The following is a 16,705-nucleotide window of genomic DNA, read 5'->3' as shown; positions in this document are numbered from 1 at the left end:
GTAGGTGTGTGTTGGAAAGAGAAATTGGAGGTGTGTGTGTTGGAAAGAGGAGTTGCAGTAGGTTCGGATTTGGAAGAAGAGTTGAAGGTTTGAGTTGGAATGATAAACGAGAGGAATAATGAGGTAAATTTGGGTACTTGATAGGGATTATATGTGATCTTTTTATTGAAGTAATAAATAGGTACTATTCAAATCGAGTCATAAATGTCTATGGCATCCAAATACCACTGGATCTTGCAGAACTGCAAAGGAGCCCGATGGAAATTTAAACGAAAATATTGTTCCTGCCTACTATCAGCATGCAAAGAGTGTAAAATGTTGTGCTTGTAGGTTGTCTTCGATTATATCACAGCCTATAGAACCCATCGACGTATAATACTGTAGAACCTAAGTCTGTGATTATATCTAATCGCAGAGCATTGTGTATCGCGTGAGTTGCCAACAAGGTACTTTGGCGAGTAAACCGATAAACAACACGACAACCCACTTGCAACATCTTTTATCCTCGTTACTTCGTTCACCTAAATTAAAATGAAACATGCACTTATTTAATACAAATAGGTTTATAAAATGGAAGTATTCTTATGTCCATCTCGTAGGATTGAATCTAGGTTACATTTGCACACAACCTTATCAGATTTTGTTATAAAAGCGAACCACCATCATAGAAATACTGATCAAAAAACTTTTACGTACCGTTAGGTTTACATCACAAATTATTATCTTATCAACCCAAAACTCTACCTTTTAGATACATTTTCCGGAAAACTGTTGCACATTATTTTCAGTACCGTAGTTGGAGTTCGAATTTCTGAAACTCGATAACTTAAGTCCGCGTGTCCAGATTGTCTATAGATCGTAAAAACAATTATGTTATTGCAATTATTACAACTTCAATCCAATATTGATTTCCTGTCAATAATTGTCGATAGGATTTAGGATTTTTTGGCTTAGATCGGTAGAGCATTGCACAAAACCCCCTGGATGACGCGTGTCTCATATCTCAGGTCCATTAATGGTCGCGAATGCAGGCGAAACAAGGTTGTATATCAGCGATGTTAACCTGTGTAAACATAGCGTTATATCACCGCTCGCATCTACTAATAACAGACCGGGGACTGGTCGGAGTCGAATGACTGTTCCGATCTAGCCACTGATATTGGAGACTTCTGCTGCAGATCGCTAGAGGCTCCTTAACCGTATCTAGTATCTAGCAATCCAGCAGACGTATCTTTATTTGCCATCTAACGTGGTTCATTTGTCAAAAGATGAGACTGAGGTTTTGATATAGGGCGGAGGGAGGGTTTTCAGCAATTTTCAAGGAAGTCAATGCAATTTTCTGTTTTGATTTTTAGGAAGTTTTGATATTGTAAATTAAGTGCTGGCAAAAAATATTTTAGAAATGTTGTTGCTTATTAGCTTGCACAACATCCGCAACCATTTCCAAAGACCTATAAAAAATAAGATAATTTCCTCTTCCAATATAAGGATTATGGGACTAAATAAAAAAACTAATTTGTATATTATGTTGGTCGTTGATATTTTGTAGAGTAAAATCATAGATGCAATGAAACATATACCGTATTACTATTAAATATTATTCGTCCTTGATCTTGATGTTTTGATAAACATTAGTTTTGTCTGCCATCTTAAATGCCCAATTTCATGTGTAAATTAAAAATAAATAATAAGTACTAAATATATAAAAACAAATGTGTTAAGGGTGGGGATAGGTTTGTTTACCTTGGGGCAGAGTTGAATAGCAAAAACACTGTTGCGCAAGAAATCACAAACTGAATCATGGCTGGTAACAGAGCATATTATGCTAACCTTGAAACATGAAATCCTGAAATCACAATCCTGAAATCCAAGCTGATGCCCCGCAAGACAAAGATGAAGCTGTACAAAACTCTCATTAGGCCTGTTGTTATGTACAGTGCAGAAACCTGGTCTCTTTCCGACAGTGCAGAAACCTGGCCCCTTTCCGCATTGACACAAAGGCCATTCGGGTTGAATTTAGTTTGTAAAAGCGTTGGCGAACGTGTATATTTTATACAACAGATGTAAAGATCAAAATGTTTCGATTTCAGGTCCTCTTCCCGTTGCAAAGCACGGGTACAACAGCTAGTATTTTATATTTTTCTCCTTTTAAGATACTCATTATACTCGTTATTAATGGTTTTTTTTTTTTTAAGAATTAGCGTAGTTTTCAATAATGTCTACAGCGTGTGTAGGCTTTTCTAGACATCATAAGACCATTAACTTGGGATACTTTAAGTGCAGGTACCCTTTTGATTAGCCGAAACCATTTTAGTGAACTTCCCATAAAGGGAATACCATATTGCCGGACCCAGGACCGATATACTTTTTCGTTTCGATGTCCCCAGAAACCAAAAATGTCATCAGATCCCTTCATTCTTCATGTTTTAAAAATTTAGTGTGTTTCTCCAAGTTGTTCAAATTTTGCACAGCATGTATTTGGCCTTACTTAACACCATAACACCATTGCCTTTGGGTAGGTACTATATAGCATGATTCTCATATTAGAGTATTGTAAAATCAAAAGCCTGATTTGATGTGTATTTCATATTAGGGACGTTTGGGTACTCTATTGTCTACGTCTTTCTCTCTTATTTCAGGATTAAATATTCGATTTATCTTTGAATTTTTGGCTATAGTAGCAAACTATAGCTGCTATGTTTATTTAGTTGAAATAGTGTTAACTAATTATTAACAAAATAGTAAACTGCTCCCTGTGCATGAACCGGACAAAACTAACCTTACTGTCTTCAGATGATCCACAAGGATGTCAAATGTAAAAGAAATTGTTTTTTATCTGTAGTAAAATTCAAAATGGAACACGACAATGATCATACTAAGTTATATAACAAAACTATATATACCTCCTTCAACCTCTTCAAACCACCTTCCCGAACCACACCACTCACAAACGATCCTAGCGATAACAAGAGTCTATTGTCGATGTATAAAATACAGATAAATCGGTGCTAGTAGCCCACGGCGTGCGTACTGTCGCGCATAAACATCGCAGTATTGGCGCATGCGCACAATGCCGGCGGCCGCGGCTAAATCATAGCGCATGCGCGTTACATTACACGGCATTACATTACAATTACACTCGCAGCGTATCGCATTACTGGACCTGCTGCTTTGAAACTGTCGTGGTGACCTTTGCTGTATTGATGGAGAGTTTCGTGTCGTAGTCATATTGCGAGGACAGTTGAAATACGTAGTGGGATTTCAGGGTTCGAATTTCACGGTGGTGTTTTTGTGTTAACAGTTGAAATGTTGACAAAGGAATCTTGTTAAATTTTGAGTAAAGTTTGCGTTCCGCAATATAGTTTGTACGCAAAAGATTGACGTAACCAGATATAAAACAAAATATAAAATAGCTTTAGATTTTCCAATAGGATGAAAAGTCTACAGTATCCAAGTAGTAGTATTTAAGATCACAATAAATAAAGTGCTTTTTGTTGTCTTTACGCCAATTTATTCACTTCACCTTGCAAAGTACAGAGAAGATCTGCAGCCAAGATCTCATATCAACGCTACTTTCTAAATTTTCATTGACAGGTTACACGATTTTTAAATAGGATGATAGGTTTGGCGGCAGAATATCTTCAAGTACTCATCATATTTAACGTCTTTGTTTTTCTTGGTAACTTCAGCTTTATTTCTTCACTAACCGCCAGTAGGCCTACAACCAACGTCCAGATGTATCCATCTTCATCTAAGTTCTTGCACCGCTAATTTCCATAGTTTTACTGTCGGGTTTGCAAGATTTTACGATCATGGGTCTACTAGCAGTATCCAACGTGGTAGTATTGGTAGTATTATCTTCAAGATCATACGAAACAACTGTGGTTTTTCTGATGACTTCTCATCAATCTTATCGTTTGACCATGCAAAGTCCAGATCCAAATTTGGCACTTCATCCAATACCTCCATACTATTATAGAGGTTAAATACCCCTTTTCCAATTTAATCCTTGGTAATTGGCAGCAAGGTATTTTGCCTCTAGAATAGTATAATTGTTAAGCAGTCCGGAAGGCAACACCTCAAAAATGAAGTTAGAAGCTAGCCAATATCTCTTATCAAACACTGTTCCTACACAGACACTGCCTTGTTTGCCACATTTTACACCAGTTGAGAAGCTTACCGGTACTTGCAGTATCAAACATGATGCTATAGATCAAGAACCTAATGAATAACTCATGTGGTCTTGCTGGTGGATTCCCGTCAATCTTACCGCTTGACCATGCAAAGTCCAGCACTATCCCCACACCGCCAAGACCTACACTGCTTTCTACATTGTCATCGTCAGGTTGGCAACAACCTCTTCAGCATTCACAGCGCAAACGGGACCGAAAAGCGCACGTTTTAGAATTTATGAGTTGCAGAAACAGGCAGATATGGCGAGCATTATGTGAAAATAGGGCGATAAAAGTAGTAATGCCCGCCGTGGACAGTGTTCCGTGCGGTTTTAACACACAATGCTCCCGTGTTATATTTAAATCAGGCGCACATGTCCAACCACCTGTTGGCCGTTCCTTCTTATTCCTCTGTGTTTCCTTCGTGTTTTACTACATAATGCTGAAAGATCGGTGTGTATTTATGTTTTAGGCGATGCTTCACGAATGAATCAAGCTTGTTTTTTGGGAGAAATACCAATACGGTGTAGGTGTTGTGTGTAGCGTCAAACACATTGTGGTAAAGTTTGATAAACATTTTTAACTTTCGTAGTTTGAATGTATGTCAGTTACTGGTTTTACAAGATCCATCAATAAACGTCCTTCACTCATATTTGGGCTTAATAACCACCAAGGTAGTGTCTCCATCTCACATGGTAATATAATATATCTTAAGGTTAAATTTCTCAAAGAAAATAAAGGTACTGTACTCTTCGCCTTGTAAAAATGATTTATAAGCTATTGATAAGAAATCTTTTAAGTAGGTCTTGACGAGGACGGGGACGTTCTCTGTGCTAAAGAACTCTCTCCACCAAGAAACACGATAATGAATAACACTCACAAGATGATACGCCGGTACCTTTTTATTTTTAAATTACGAAACTTTGAGGGAAATGTCTAAAAGTCTCCCATATTTAACTAATTCAAAACTTACTACCGAATAAAATGAAAGAAGAAAAAAGAGACGCGATGTTACAAACGTATCTTTACAACCATTGCAGACGATTGTTAGGAATGTCAGGTGTATTCTATTACGAACACCGTGAATGAAATGGTAGGGCAAAGGTCAAACTATTTACTTTACTACACTGTAAATCACACGCCCATATCTCTGTACTGTACCACCTGCGATCAAGTGTTACAGGTTAGGATCACCGCTCACCGCTTACTGTAGTTATTTGACACTTAAGCGACCACAAAACCGAGTATAAAACTAGGTAGAGAACCCACTTTGGTTTATGTCTTAATTGAACAGGACGAAATATAGTGACAGATTTTAGTTACGAGTTTGTGGTTAGTTATGGCTGAATTTCTTGCGAGTACAGTTACTTAATCGTCATTTTAAAATGAGACGATTGATTAATCGTGATGAAGGATTTGTAATTTATACCTTTTTCGCTAATTCACTATCACTATGTTTTTCAAGATGAAATAGTTCAAATATCTAAAAATCATGTGTAGGAATACTAATCCTAACATAAATTGGGTTGTGTTGGGTTTTGTTAGGTTACGTTAGAGCCAAGACATAACGTACTGATATATTGTGTATTGTAATGTAATATACAATACTATTTAGTTGTAGTGAACCAACTTCAAAGTTGCATTAATTGTAGACTTTAGATTAGTTTGAATAATTACAATATAGATTTCTAGACAAAGCAACCTTAATTCGAGGGGAGCAAGCTGCATTAATGACTCTTCAAAAATATCTTCATTTTACAGAGGCCAAACAGTGGTTTTACGATTTGATTACATAAACACATACTTTGTTGATCCAATAAACAATTATTATAAAATAGTATATGTAACAAGCATAGACTAAACAAATTAAACATACTTAGATTCCCCACCCTGACAAATCCCACTACTAAAAGCAGTTTGTGGTACATATTTGTTCGGTATATGTAGTGTGTTTTTCTTATATTTTAAGTTATAAAAAAAAATAATTGTAATAACCTTGTTCTCGTCCCTTGACAATATGATTAAAGAAAAAGAGCACACTGTTAATTTTCTTTTAAGGTGAAACACATAGTCAATACAAATGAACAAATCGTGTAACAAAACATGAAAAGAAATATCACGCATATTTCAAATTTTACAGTAGAACAAGGAGGATACTTGAAATATCCCTACGTAACGCAAAAACACGTGGGAAAACAAATGAATACAGGAGGAAACTCGAAGAAAACCTAAATAAAAAGAACAGCAGATACATGACGTATTTCCATCTTTTCTTCCTAAAGAAAATACAGCTGTACACGTCAAGGCATTTCGAGCAAAGTAAATTGAAGAACTGACATATGGAGTATTTTCAACCGATAACTAAACACGAGAAAAACAGCAAAACATGGAGAAAGTTGTACAAAAACGTCACAGTCGACAGTAAAAGTCCAAGTATGATTTGTAATTCAATAACCACTGCGACTGGCCGAGAGCGATCGGTTCTTTTACTATGGTGTAAACGTCAGCCGGGTACCTTTCTCAATAAAGTTATCCCCGTTTCATCGCAGATCTATGGGCAGACAAGCTGCTATCGGCGACCTCTGCACTTCTTGCCCGTATACTGCGGCGCATTTGCATCGCACTGCGCAGCTCCGGGCACAACGCATGCGCTGTAGCTCAACCAGAGCAAACACCGCCACTGGGACGATCGCGGCGATATGTCAACCTGTATACCATCTGTGATATGAGCAGAATGAACTAATGTAGATACATGCTGCCTGTCGAATCTTCAGATGACCACTTCGTTGAACAGGCGAACCCATCTGTCAAGTCAACTCCCGAAGATTGACCAACATCATGTGACATTGTGTGTAGCATGTGATATTCGACTGATAAGCGTAGGTTAGAACGGTACAGGTGACAAATAGAGACAAAAAGAGGGACGATGAAGTACGTTGAATATTCCACGATGACTAATAAAATAAAATAGGACCCCGATCATCACATTCCCGAGAAAACGGGAAACTATTTTGGACTTTAGTACAACATAAATTGAATGGGAAAACAGTTAATCCTGATATCGATTATCACGCGAGATTAAATGAAATGTGAGATGAAAATATATTTATGGTGGTATGCTCGAGTTGAGTAGTAAAACACTTACCTTGGATATTGAGGCCCCCAGACCCGCCTGACAGGAACCTTGTCTGTGGTATCCCCAGTTACCTAAACAGATGGAATACATTGCACAAATGTTGTTTTTAAAATGTACAATAACATTGACAAATATTTCTTAAATGCTAAGATTGTGGATGATACTCCATAAACTTGTTGGCTTATGTATGTAGCTGTATAAATACTACTATTATACCTATGTATCACACAATTTTAAATAAAGTGCATTCCTTATTACTACACGATTTTCTACGGACATTATCTAAAAAATGTGACAAATTTCCTTTTAACCACTGTGTCTAAGGCCTAAAAACAAATAAAACAATACCCAGATGCCCAGATGGTCTTCAGACTTACACACATTTCACATTTGCCGACCCCGGTCGCAGGTCGCTGTTTTACGAGGGCCTTGTTTTTGGCGGGCTGTTTTTGGCGGGATATTTATACGCCTCTCTAAACCACTTGCCGTTCCTCCGGTGGAATTCAACTTCTTTTCTCTTCCTGATAGCGGATCAGTGACCTCTGACAGTAAATATCTCTACATAAACCAGCACTTTTGGAGTCGAGATGGCAAAAGTAATAGATCCCTGGTTTGGCAGAACCAAGGTGACTTTTTAACGGACGTTCCTTTTAGATTTTTGGAATTGTTTTTTTAAAACACACATCTTTTACATCGGTAATTCCTTTTTACAGGTCGAATGACACTTTGAGTTTTTTCATAGTTCAAAGGTAAAATTGCTTCGATTGCCACCGTGATAAAATTATTGACACCAATCGTATCAAAATTGATAATGAATGTTTCACTGAAACCCGTTGTCGTTATTTTCTTCAAATTTAACTGATTGGTTAAGATGTCATAATAAATTCCTTACATTTTGTACACAAGCTTCGAAATTGGATGGATACTTCAACAGTATGACAACCCTCATACAAACTTCACACATTTGATAATATTCGTTGATAAAAGTATAGTTTTGCCATAAACTTATACAGCTACAGTACATACTTTCTCTAAAAGCATCGGCGTTTTCGACTAATGATATTTGCCTAACCAACCGTCATATTCAGTGACGCCCTCCATATGACCTTTAACGTTAAATAATGTTCATGCATGTGAACATTAAGGAACCGTTCCGTCATAGAAAGTTGACAAATGTAGAAGGAAACGTCAATAATCTGCACGTGAACAGTGTGTTGTATTTAAACAGAAACTTTTCATAAACTTGGAGATATTAACAAACCGACTTTATTGAAATCCATAACAGGATTATCGTTACTTTCATAACCAATAGCCAAAAAATACGTCTTGTAGCCGATGTTACACCAACAATTTATGAAAAATGAACCCAAGTCAATGGTTTTCTTCAGAACTGGGTTTTATCTTTTATCCTCTAAAAACATTGTTGAATTAGCTTTTTTGTCACGAGTTTAAGTTAATATTGTCTTTGGTTTTTAAAGCATACTTCTCACCCTCTTGCAAAATCTAAAACCTGTTCTCATCTGTATATCTGGTTATATATAGTTATTTTTGAGTTCGCTTTTGTTAGCCCAACTGTTACACTATCATTTACCTTTGATTTGACGACTTTGCTTACGTAGACAATATCATTGACTTTGGATATCCAAGAGTAAAGCACAAATCGTAGAATCTTCACCAAATAAGGGTGCTAATTGAGCATATCAGCGCACTTCAAAGTAACAAACATGAAACATATAGGGTAAGATTTTACAATAAAAAATGTACTTGCAGACGAAGTATTCTAATACAAAGAAAAAATTAATCGTTTGTTACCCGTCCATCAAACCATCAAACACCCAAAGTAAGCAAGTGTTGTGACATGCTAACATATGTTACAAAGGTGATATTTGATATAGTAAGTTTTTATGGGTGAGAAGAACAAGAAGGAGCATTACGTATGTCAGCTGTTACAGTGGTACACGACAACACATGTTGGTCTTGTCAATTTGTTCGTCACAAACAGTTGTGTTGTCGCGTCACTTCTAGTGTTTGGGGGGGGGGGGGGCACGAGCACGGACAAATTATGACTTCCTACCGACGATGACAATAAAATAGAACGTAAGCTAACATTAGCGGGATATTTTTAGCTTCGAGAGTCGGATCTCACATCTCCTGAGTTTCCGCTGGGTATAATGCAGTTACAAAAATATCATGTTGATTGTAGGCGGTTGGTAGGTGAATTAAAAGACGAATTGTACATTTTCGATAAATGTAGGTGTAATGAGTGAATATTTTTGTTTTAAATGGTCATAAAATACTAACCCTACATGGACACAGTTGTCTAGTAATCACTCGGGGTCGTGATTGTTTATTTAGTTTGAGCGCTTTTATCCTCGACAATTTATAACTAAATGTATACAGCATATTAATATAATAATTGTATTAAACCTTAAAATGTCATTAAATTACCTATTCTTTTCATCATAACACCATAATATCGAAATATCCCCGACCCTTATATCTGTTAGCATGGCGAGGGTGGTAATAATGTCAAAAGCTCACTATGCTGCATAACAACACATTTTCTATTTCAAACGATGGGAATATCTTTTTACACCTGATCCTGGGATCTGACGACCCTCGTATTCCGGTAGCCGGCACAGATCAAGATCAGATTAAATGTTTTCCGGTTGTTTTTACACCTTGAAGTCGCCGACCCTCCTCAATCCCACATTCTTGTCTAGCGATTTGGAAATGTTTATCCGTCCAGAAACCGACAGAGAGGCAGCTCCACCTTTGACAGTAGTGTTTACTGTTTTCGTATAAATAATGTATGTGTGGTTATATTCGTATAATATCTTGTGCAATTAATAAATAAACAAATATTTCCAGAGGGTGTTTTTTCACAAATTAAAAGAGGCTACAATAACATCTAGGTTTAATTGTTTGACTCAACTTAATTTTTAAGCCCCTATACTTCCACTGAGAAAGGTAACTTTGAGGATGGATACCAAAGAACAAAAATTCAAAATATTGTACCGATTATTTTGTTTGTAAAAAAATATATATGTTTTATATATGTACCTATAGTAAAGATGGAAGTACTTTTATTTTGTTGTAGTGGTATCATTGATTGTAGATGTTCTAGCCGGAAAATCGTGCATTGAATCTTGAATCTGTATCAGTCAGGAAAGGGGTTGGCACATTGACAATTTTATAACTCGTGATAATGTAAGTAGATTTAATTAAATATTATTTGTGATCTTTAATGAATTGTTTTCACTTCAGAAATATGTAGTTTACAAGAATCTCGATCAATATGTATTTATTTGACTATGTAAACGGTTTGAACTTAAATATGTGTTTTGTGTAACTACTTTCGTTTTAACATGAAACAATTTGTATGTTCCAACTGTAGCCTAAATCATATAAAATCTTAGTTTAGTATTTTTAGCTTAGAATTAAATCTTTGTGGTAAATTTTTCAGACGAGTTCCAGTTGCTGGTGAAACATAACCTTACTTAGCTGTGCCAATTCAGCCCCAAGTAGAATACCGCATTAAAGTAAGATCTACCCATTTATTTATTATATTTTAGAAGGACCTTTTATTTTGTTGGGAAACTGTGGTTTTGTTATATTCTGATTATAAAGCTACATCTATATTGATTTGGGAGTAGTTAATTATTACCCATGACCACATGACTCTCAAACTAAAAGGACTGAGAAACACAAGCCTTACTACAAAGCTATAATATTATAAATCATTTAATTCTGTATACCAATTGGTTCATTATAGGGTGTACAATATACTAAGGTATTGACTGTTTTTTCTTCAAAAGGTACCAAGGTATTGATCGTTTCCTTTAAAAGGTACTAATGTATTGACTGTGTTTTCTTCAAAAGGTACCAAGGTATTGACTGTGTTTTCTTCAAAAAGTACCACAATATTCACTGTGTTTTCTTCAAAAGGTACCAAGGTATTGACTGAGTTTTCTCCAAAAAGTACCACGGTATTGACTGTGTTTTCTTCAAAAAGTTCCAAGGTATTGACAGTGTTTTCTTCAAAAGGTACCAAGGTATTGACTGTGTTTTCTTCAAAAAGTTCCAAGGTATTGACAGGGTTTTCTTGAAAAAGTACCACGGTATTGACTGTGTTTTCTTCAAAAAGTTCCAAGGTATTGACAGTGTTTTCTTCAAAAGGTACCAAGGTATTGACTGTGGTTTCTTCAAAAGGTACCAAAGTATTGACTGTGTTTTCTTCAAAAAGTACCAAGGTATTGACTGTGTTTTCTTCAAAAGGTACCAAGGTTTGGACTGCGTTTTCTTCCAAAAGTACCAAGGTATTGACTGTGTTTTCTTCAAAGGATACCAAAATATTGTCTGTGTTTTCTTGGCTCAAATTAGTTTTTCTTAAGCATAAACATGATTGTTCCATATAATTTCTTCCTGTTGAACTATATATATATTTATATAAAGTTTTATTTTTAAGCTAACGTGCATCAGGCAGCCGAATAGCTCATTCTAACATGGGTAGTTTTATTTATATGTATTATAGTTCATATAATAATAGATTTTTACAATTTTCAATGCGGAAATCGTCACCAACCAATGTTCTAGATAGCTCATGTAATAAATTACAGTAATACTTATTGTATTGTTGTGTATTGGTTTATTGTAAAATCTTTCTAAAAATAATATTTAAAAAAATCTAAAGCATAACAATTCAAAGGTTTGGTACCCCTCTAAATCACTAGTCTATAACGAACACTAGCATGAGCTATCAAAGTTTTAAGGGGACGGCGAATTAATGCAATAAAAAGAGGGGACGGTCTTGTTTGATTTTTTACGACTCCATAAAGTGGGCGCAAGAAAGCTTCGGCGAAACTGACATCTGACGGTCGGGGCCAGGTTTTGGCGCGTGCTTGAGTGTGTGTACAGAGAATCTCGTGAACTTCTTCTGGTGGAGGCACCGGTATAAGATACAATTTCGTAGACGTCCCCTATCTTAGGATCTTATGACACTTTCCTTAAATGTCTGTAAACAAATCAGACTGTTCAGAATTATTTTCCATGTTTTGGGCATGATAATTTCCCTAGACTTACTTTTATATTTATCGCCATTAAAATATACACATATTTAAACTTAAGTGGAATTTCTCAAACACTGAAAATGTTCTTTCAGCTTGAGAGGTAACTCACCACGTACTATCTTTGCAACTGCAGCAAATTAATTTTCCACAGATTGGTGGGGCTGTGGCTCCTAACCTTAAAAAGTGCAGTCGAATCAATTATTAAATAATTTAAACCCAATCAATTTCTGTGTAAACAACACTGTGCCCTTAACAACAATCCACATTTTATATTAATGCTTAGTAGGCCTAAATGTGTTTAGTGCATAGTATTTTTCATCTATATCTAAACACATTTGTATTTTAATCACAGTCTTCCCGTGTGTCGACCGCCTTATACGTTACATGAAGATTCTTCGATACAAACTTCACACACACTTACTAAACTTTAACCGTACACACCTAAAACTTATGAACCATCAAACCTGCACTCTATCAAACAAATCATACTCGAAACTTGTAGAAAGTTCACCAGCCAGGAATGGTCACTTTTCCTGTGTAACGGCAGCTCTGAGCTCTCGCACCTAAAGATTGCCCAGGACCAAGACTTGGAGCAATAGCACTAATAACACTTAGCATCTGTAGCATGCAAAGCTCATCTGGACTAATGCATATTACTGAGCGTCTATGGTGCCGCAATAGCGCAAGAGCAAGTAAATAGCGCAATAGCATGTAATATAGCGCAATAGCCTGCAGTTCCTGCAGCTTAACTGTTCTTTTACCGGTGTAAGTACAGTAATTGTATTAAACTTTCACAGCAAGCTGCTGGCGATTGTAAAAACTGTCTGTTTCTTTAAAACAGTGACTTTGTCACGTAATAAACGATTATGACGTGACTGTGCAAGTGAAATCTAGCTCACATCTTCTCTCATATTCAAGTTAAAATACACAGAATAGTACCTCCATTTTAATGCAATGATATAGACCGTTATATACCTAATTAAACTATCTAGATAGTTTTTGATCTAAAGTAAGTTCGATTCTAGACCAATATAATAATTAATTGTCATTGAGCTAATTAATGATGCACTCAACAAAGGGTCTACGTAAGACCAGGGTTACAACCGTTCCCAGAAAAAAAGATAAAAAAAAACAAAAAAAAAACAGGAATTAAGTAAGAAACATAATTTACTACAATGAGAGTAATGAGGAAATACAAGGGGCTTTCATCATAATTTTAAATTCATAATACTTAAGTTGAAATCACTATGCCTTGATTAGAAGAGAATACGATTAAAATTAATACTTTTGGTAATTTAGAGGACAGAATTCGGATTTCAGTGATTAGAATTCAACGTCGGCAACATTTGAAGATTCCCAACCCCTTTTCTTCCTGTGTTGTTTGTATTCCAGTCTGTCTGTCAGATTTATTCATGTGGCTTTATATTCACTTGGACGCACCCCGATAAGGCAGTCTTTTCGAGGAGTACAGCGAAAGATCCCTCCTCAAAGATTTTGAGTAAAAAATAGTCTTCACTTTCACGGGTGGCTTGTTGGTTTCTTTGACGTGGTTGATGAAAGAGATATGAAAAAAATGTCATGACACTGATTGGTTGTCCTACTCCAGCCCTCTTTTGCGTATAAAATATTAATATAAATTATAAAACTAATATAAGTGCAATGATGTACTTTTGACAAAAACGTATTGGGTGTTAACATTTAGTTGTTACCTAAAACTACATCTCGAACATCGGCGTGAGAGGGACAGTTAGATCTCCTACATATTTACAACAACTTGAGAGATTTAAATAAGAAATCAATTAAAAACCACTGTACATTTACCATTAGACTATAAGGTAATTGTTCAAAAGCGTGTAGCTCCCAAAGATATCCATATGTACTTAATGTCAAAATAATTTACGCGGGTTAGTTTTTTTACTACTTTTTATCCACCCCACTTGTCAGGCCTATGCTGTCCACACCCCGTTACTTTTGTTATACAAGGGTACAACACCACATCTGGGGCTGTTAACATCTATTTATAGCTTGCAGGGAGCGTCCCATCCCCCAGATGTTTGGGACCGACCCTCATGTCCCTTTTGTACCCGAAAATTCGGGACTTGCCGATTGTGTTTTACGACAAGTATAAACTATCTATGGATAATTCCAACAAAGAGTTTTTCCAGAATAATGGGTTTTAGAAGTAGAATGTTTCTAGCTTGAATGAGGAGATTTATTATAGTTTAATGAACGTTTTACAAATATGCAAGGAGTTTTGTTTGGGATGTCCCACGGTTGCAATTTCTTTTTCTATGGAATACTTTTTTCATTTCTTAACACGTTGCCTTAATACGTTCGTTACACTCATCTGTATGTTGAGTCTTGTATCACCTAGTGAATGTGTTAAAAACCTTTCGAATCGTTTTCAACCTAAGAAATTGTTTTCGATACTAGTGGTTTTATATAAAAGATACGACTGCCTTCAGAATTTGAATCCAAGGAAAAGCGTCTGATTTAGACAACAGACAGTAATCAATGCTGTTTTTGGAAAAGTTAATTAGCAATACGTCACACAAATCAATAAAATAAACAGTATAAGAAAAACTTTCAATTGTATGTTTGAGAGCTAAAAATAGTGTTATAATAATTTGGAGAACACTTCCAAAATTATTGCAACCAAAATAAATTCTATGAACGAGCATTGAGGAAGTAAATTGAAACTTTCCAAATGTAGAACTATAACTTAATTAGGATAGTTTTCTCGGGGCATTTGCGATTTGCATCTCGTTTCAACCAATGGCACTTGACCAAGAATATTAGTAAAATAATGGATGACTGCGTTAATTAAATCATATAATAAAGTAAACGGCTCTAAAACACTGCCCTATGTAAACACTTGTCAGAATATTTTAATTGGGAAAGGCTGTGTAATGATTTGAGGCCTCATACGTCAATTTGATGAGAATATCTTAGATAAGCAACGTTATCGCGGATAGTAAAGAAATATTTGACACTCTCTAAACACTTGAATGACTACATAACCTCATTAGGTTATTTTAGCCAAATATAAGAATAGCAATGAAAAACATTTACGACATTTAACAAACTATACAAAAAAGGATTTTAAATTAGTCCTCCCTTGGGTTTGAAATCGAAAGTTGAAATATTTAAGTCCAAAATTGTAACGAAAATAATATATTTTAGTAAAATTTCACGTAGGCCTATGCATTTAAAATAAGTTCCAAATACAGTTTTAGTTGTTAACCCTAACTAACTAACAGCCCACATGTGACAATAGCTTCTTGACAGTAAAGGATTCCGAAAAAAACCGACATTAAAACCAATAACGATCCTAGTATCCACAATACCTTTCCAGAAAACTTAGCTGAAGTTGCTTTCCGACTCTTAAATGATCGGAAACCTTTGGAATACAGGAGTCAGTGTGAACCTTTCTATCAGTGTCGTCTAGAGGAGAGACTGGTGTCCCGAGTGTTGGAATTCAGCGATGCTGATAGTAGATAGTGTACTGTGGTGATAGTGCAACAATGGTATGTACGAGCACCACAACCCAAGACAACCAAGACTGCCAACCACGTGTCCGCACGGACGGATACGCATTTGTCCGTCCCGTTTGAATTGAATCGATTTGTTTTTACTTTTATTCGTCTAAACTTACCTAAACAAATCTCATGTCACAGGAAAGCTTTGCAATGAATTCCAGTTGTTTGGTTGCATTTTGGTATGTTTGTTGTATATACAAATTTTTATTTTGGTAAATCTCTTAATGTAAATAGCAAAAGGGCTATATAATTGATTATTGTGCAACAAGTAAAACAAAACACTTTAATGTTTATGTATACCTATCCAAACACAAAGAACTGAAATCACTACCTTTGGATACCTAGACAGTTATTTCGGACCCCATACCCATATACATGCAATACTAGACATCCATACCATACACTTGGGGATAGTATTTTAAGAACTCATGCCTTGTGGTATGTATTGTTATATCAGTATTTAAAGATGGCCGTGGTTATATCCAGTAATAAACAAAGTAAAAGAATGAGTTCACGCTGTGAGTGCCAAAACAATGGAGACAACACTTGTTCCACAACGATTCTAAGATCTCCTCAGTGACCAACAAATGCTCCAAAATACACATGACTCATTTGTCAGTAACGTATTAGTAGATCAGCGATTTCGTCGTAACTAAATAATACAAAAAAAAGGGTAAAAAACAAAGCACAATAGCGCATACAGCAAAACACTGTCACAGCCAAAGTATTTATTAAAATTCAAACGATTGCCCACGCCGGCCAGAGATTTAATAAACACATTTCACAAAC

The 16,705-nt window shown here is 35.9% G+C and overlaps 1 protein-coding gene across 3 annotated transcripts in view; it reads right to left on the bottom strand.

Moving 5' to 3' along the window:
• Positions 1-16,705, bottom strand: part of LOC129004409 (integrin alpha-PS2) — a 206,879-nt gene that overhangs the window by 41,478 nt on the left and 148,696 nt on the right. For all 3 annotated transcript variants that reach the window (XM_054432985.1, XM_054432984.1, XM_054432986.1), the window contains exon 6: positions 7,318-7,379. In XM_054432985.1, the coding sequence (XP_054288960.1) occupies positions 7,318-7,379 (62 nt within the window). The remainder of the gene's footprint in view (positions 1-7,317; positions 7,380-16,705) is intronic.

Source organism: Macrosteles quadrilineatus, unplaced genomic scaffold (assembly GCF_028750875.1).
Source record: "Macrosteles quadrilineatus isolate MER2022 unplaced genomic scaffold, UCM_ALF_1.0 Scaffold_9__3_contigs__length_116548681, whole genome shotgun sequence".
Lineage (NCBI taxonomy): Eukaryota > Metazoa > Arthropoda > Insecta > Hemiptera > Cicadellidae > Macrosteles > Macrosteles quadrilineatus.
Note: the sequence above shows the minus strand (reverse complement) of the source record. Positions and strands in the feature narration are given on the sequence as shown.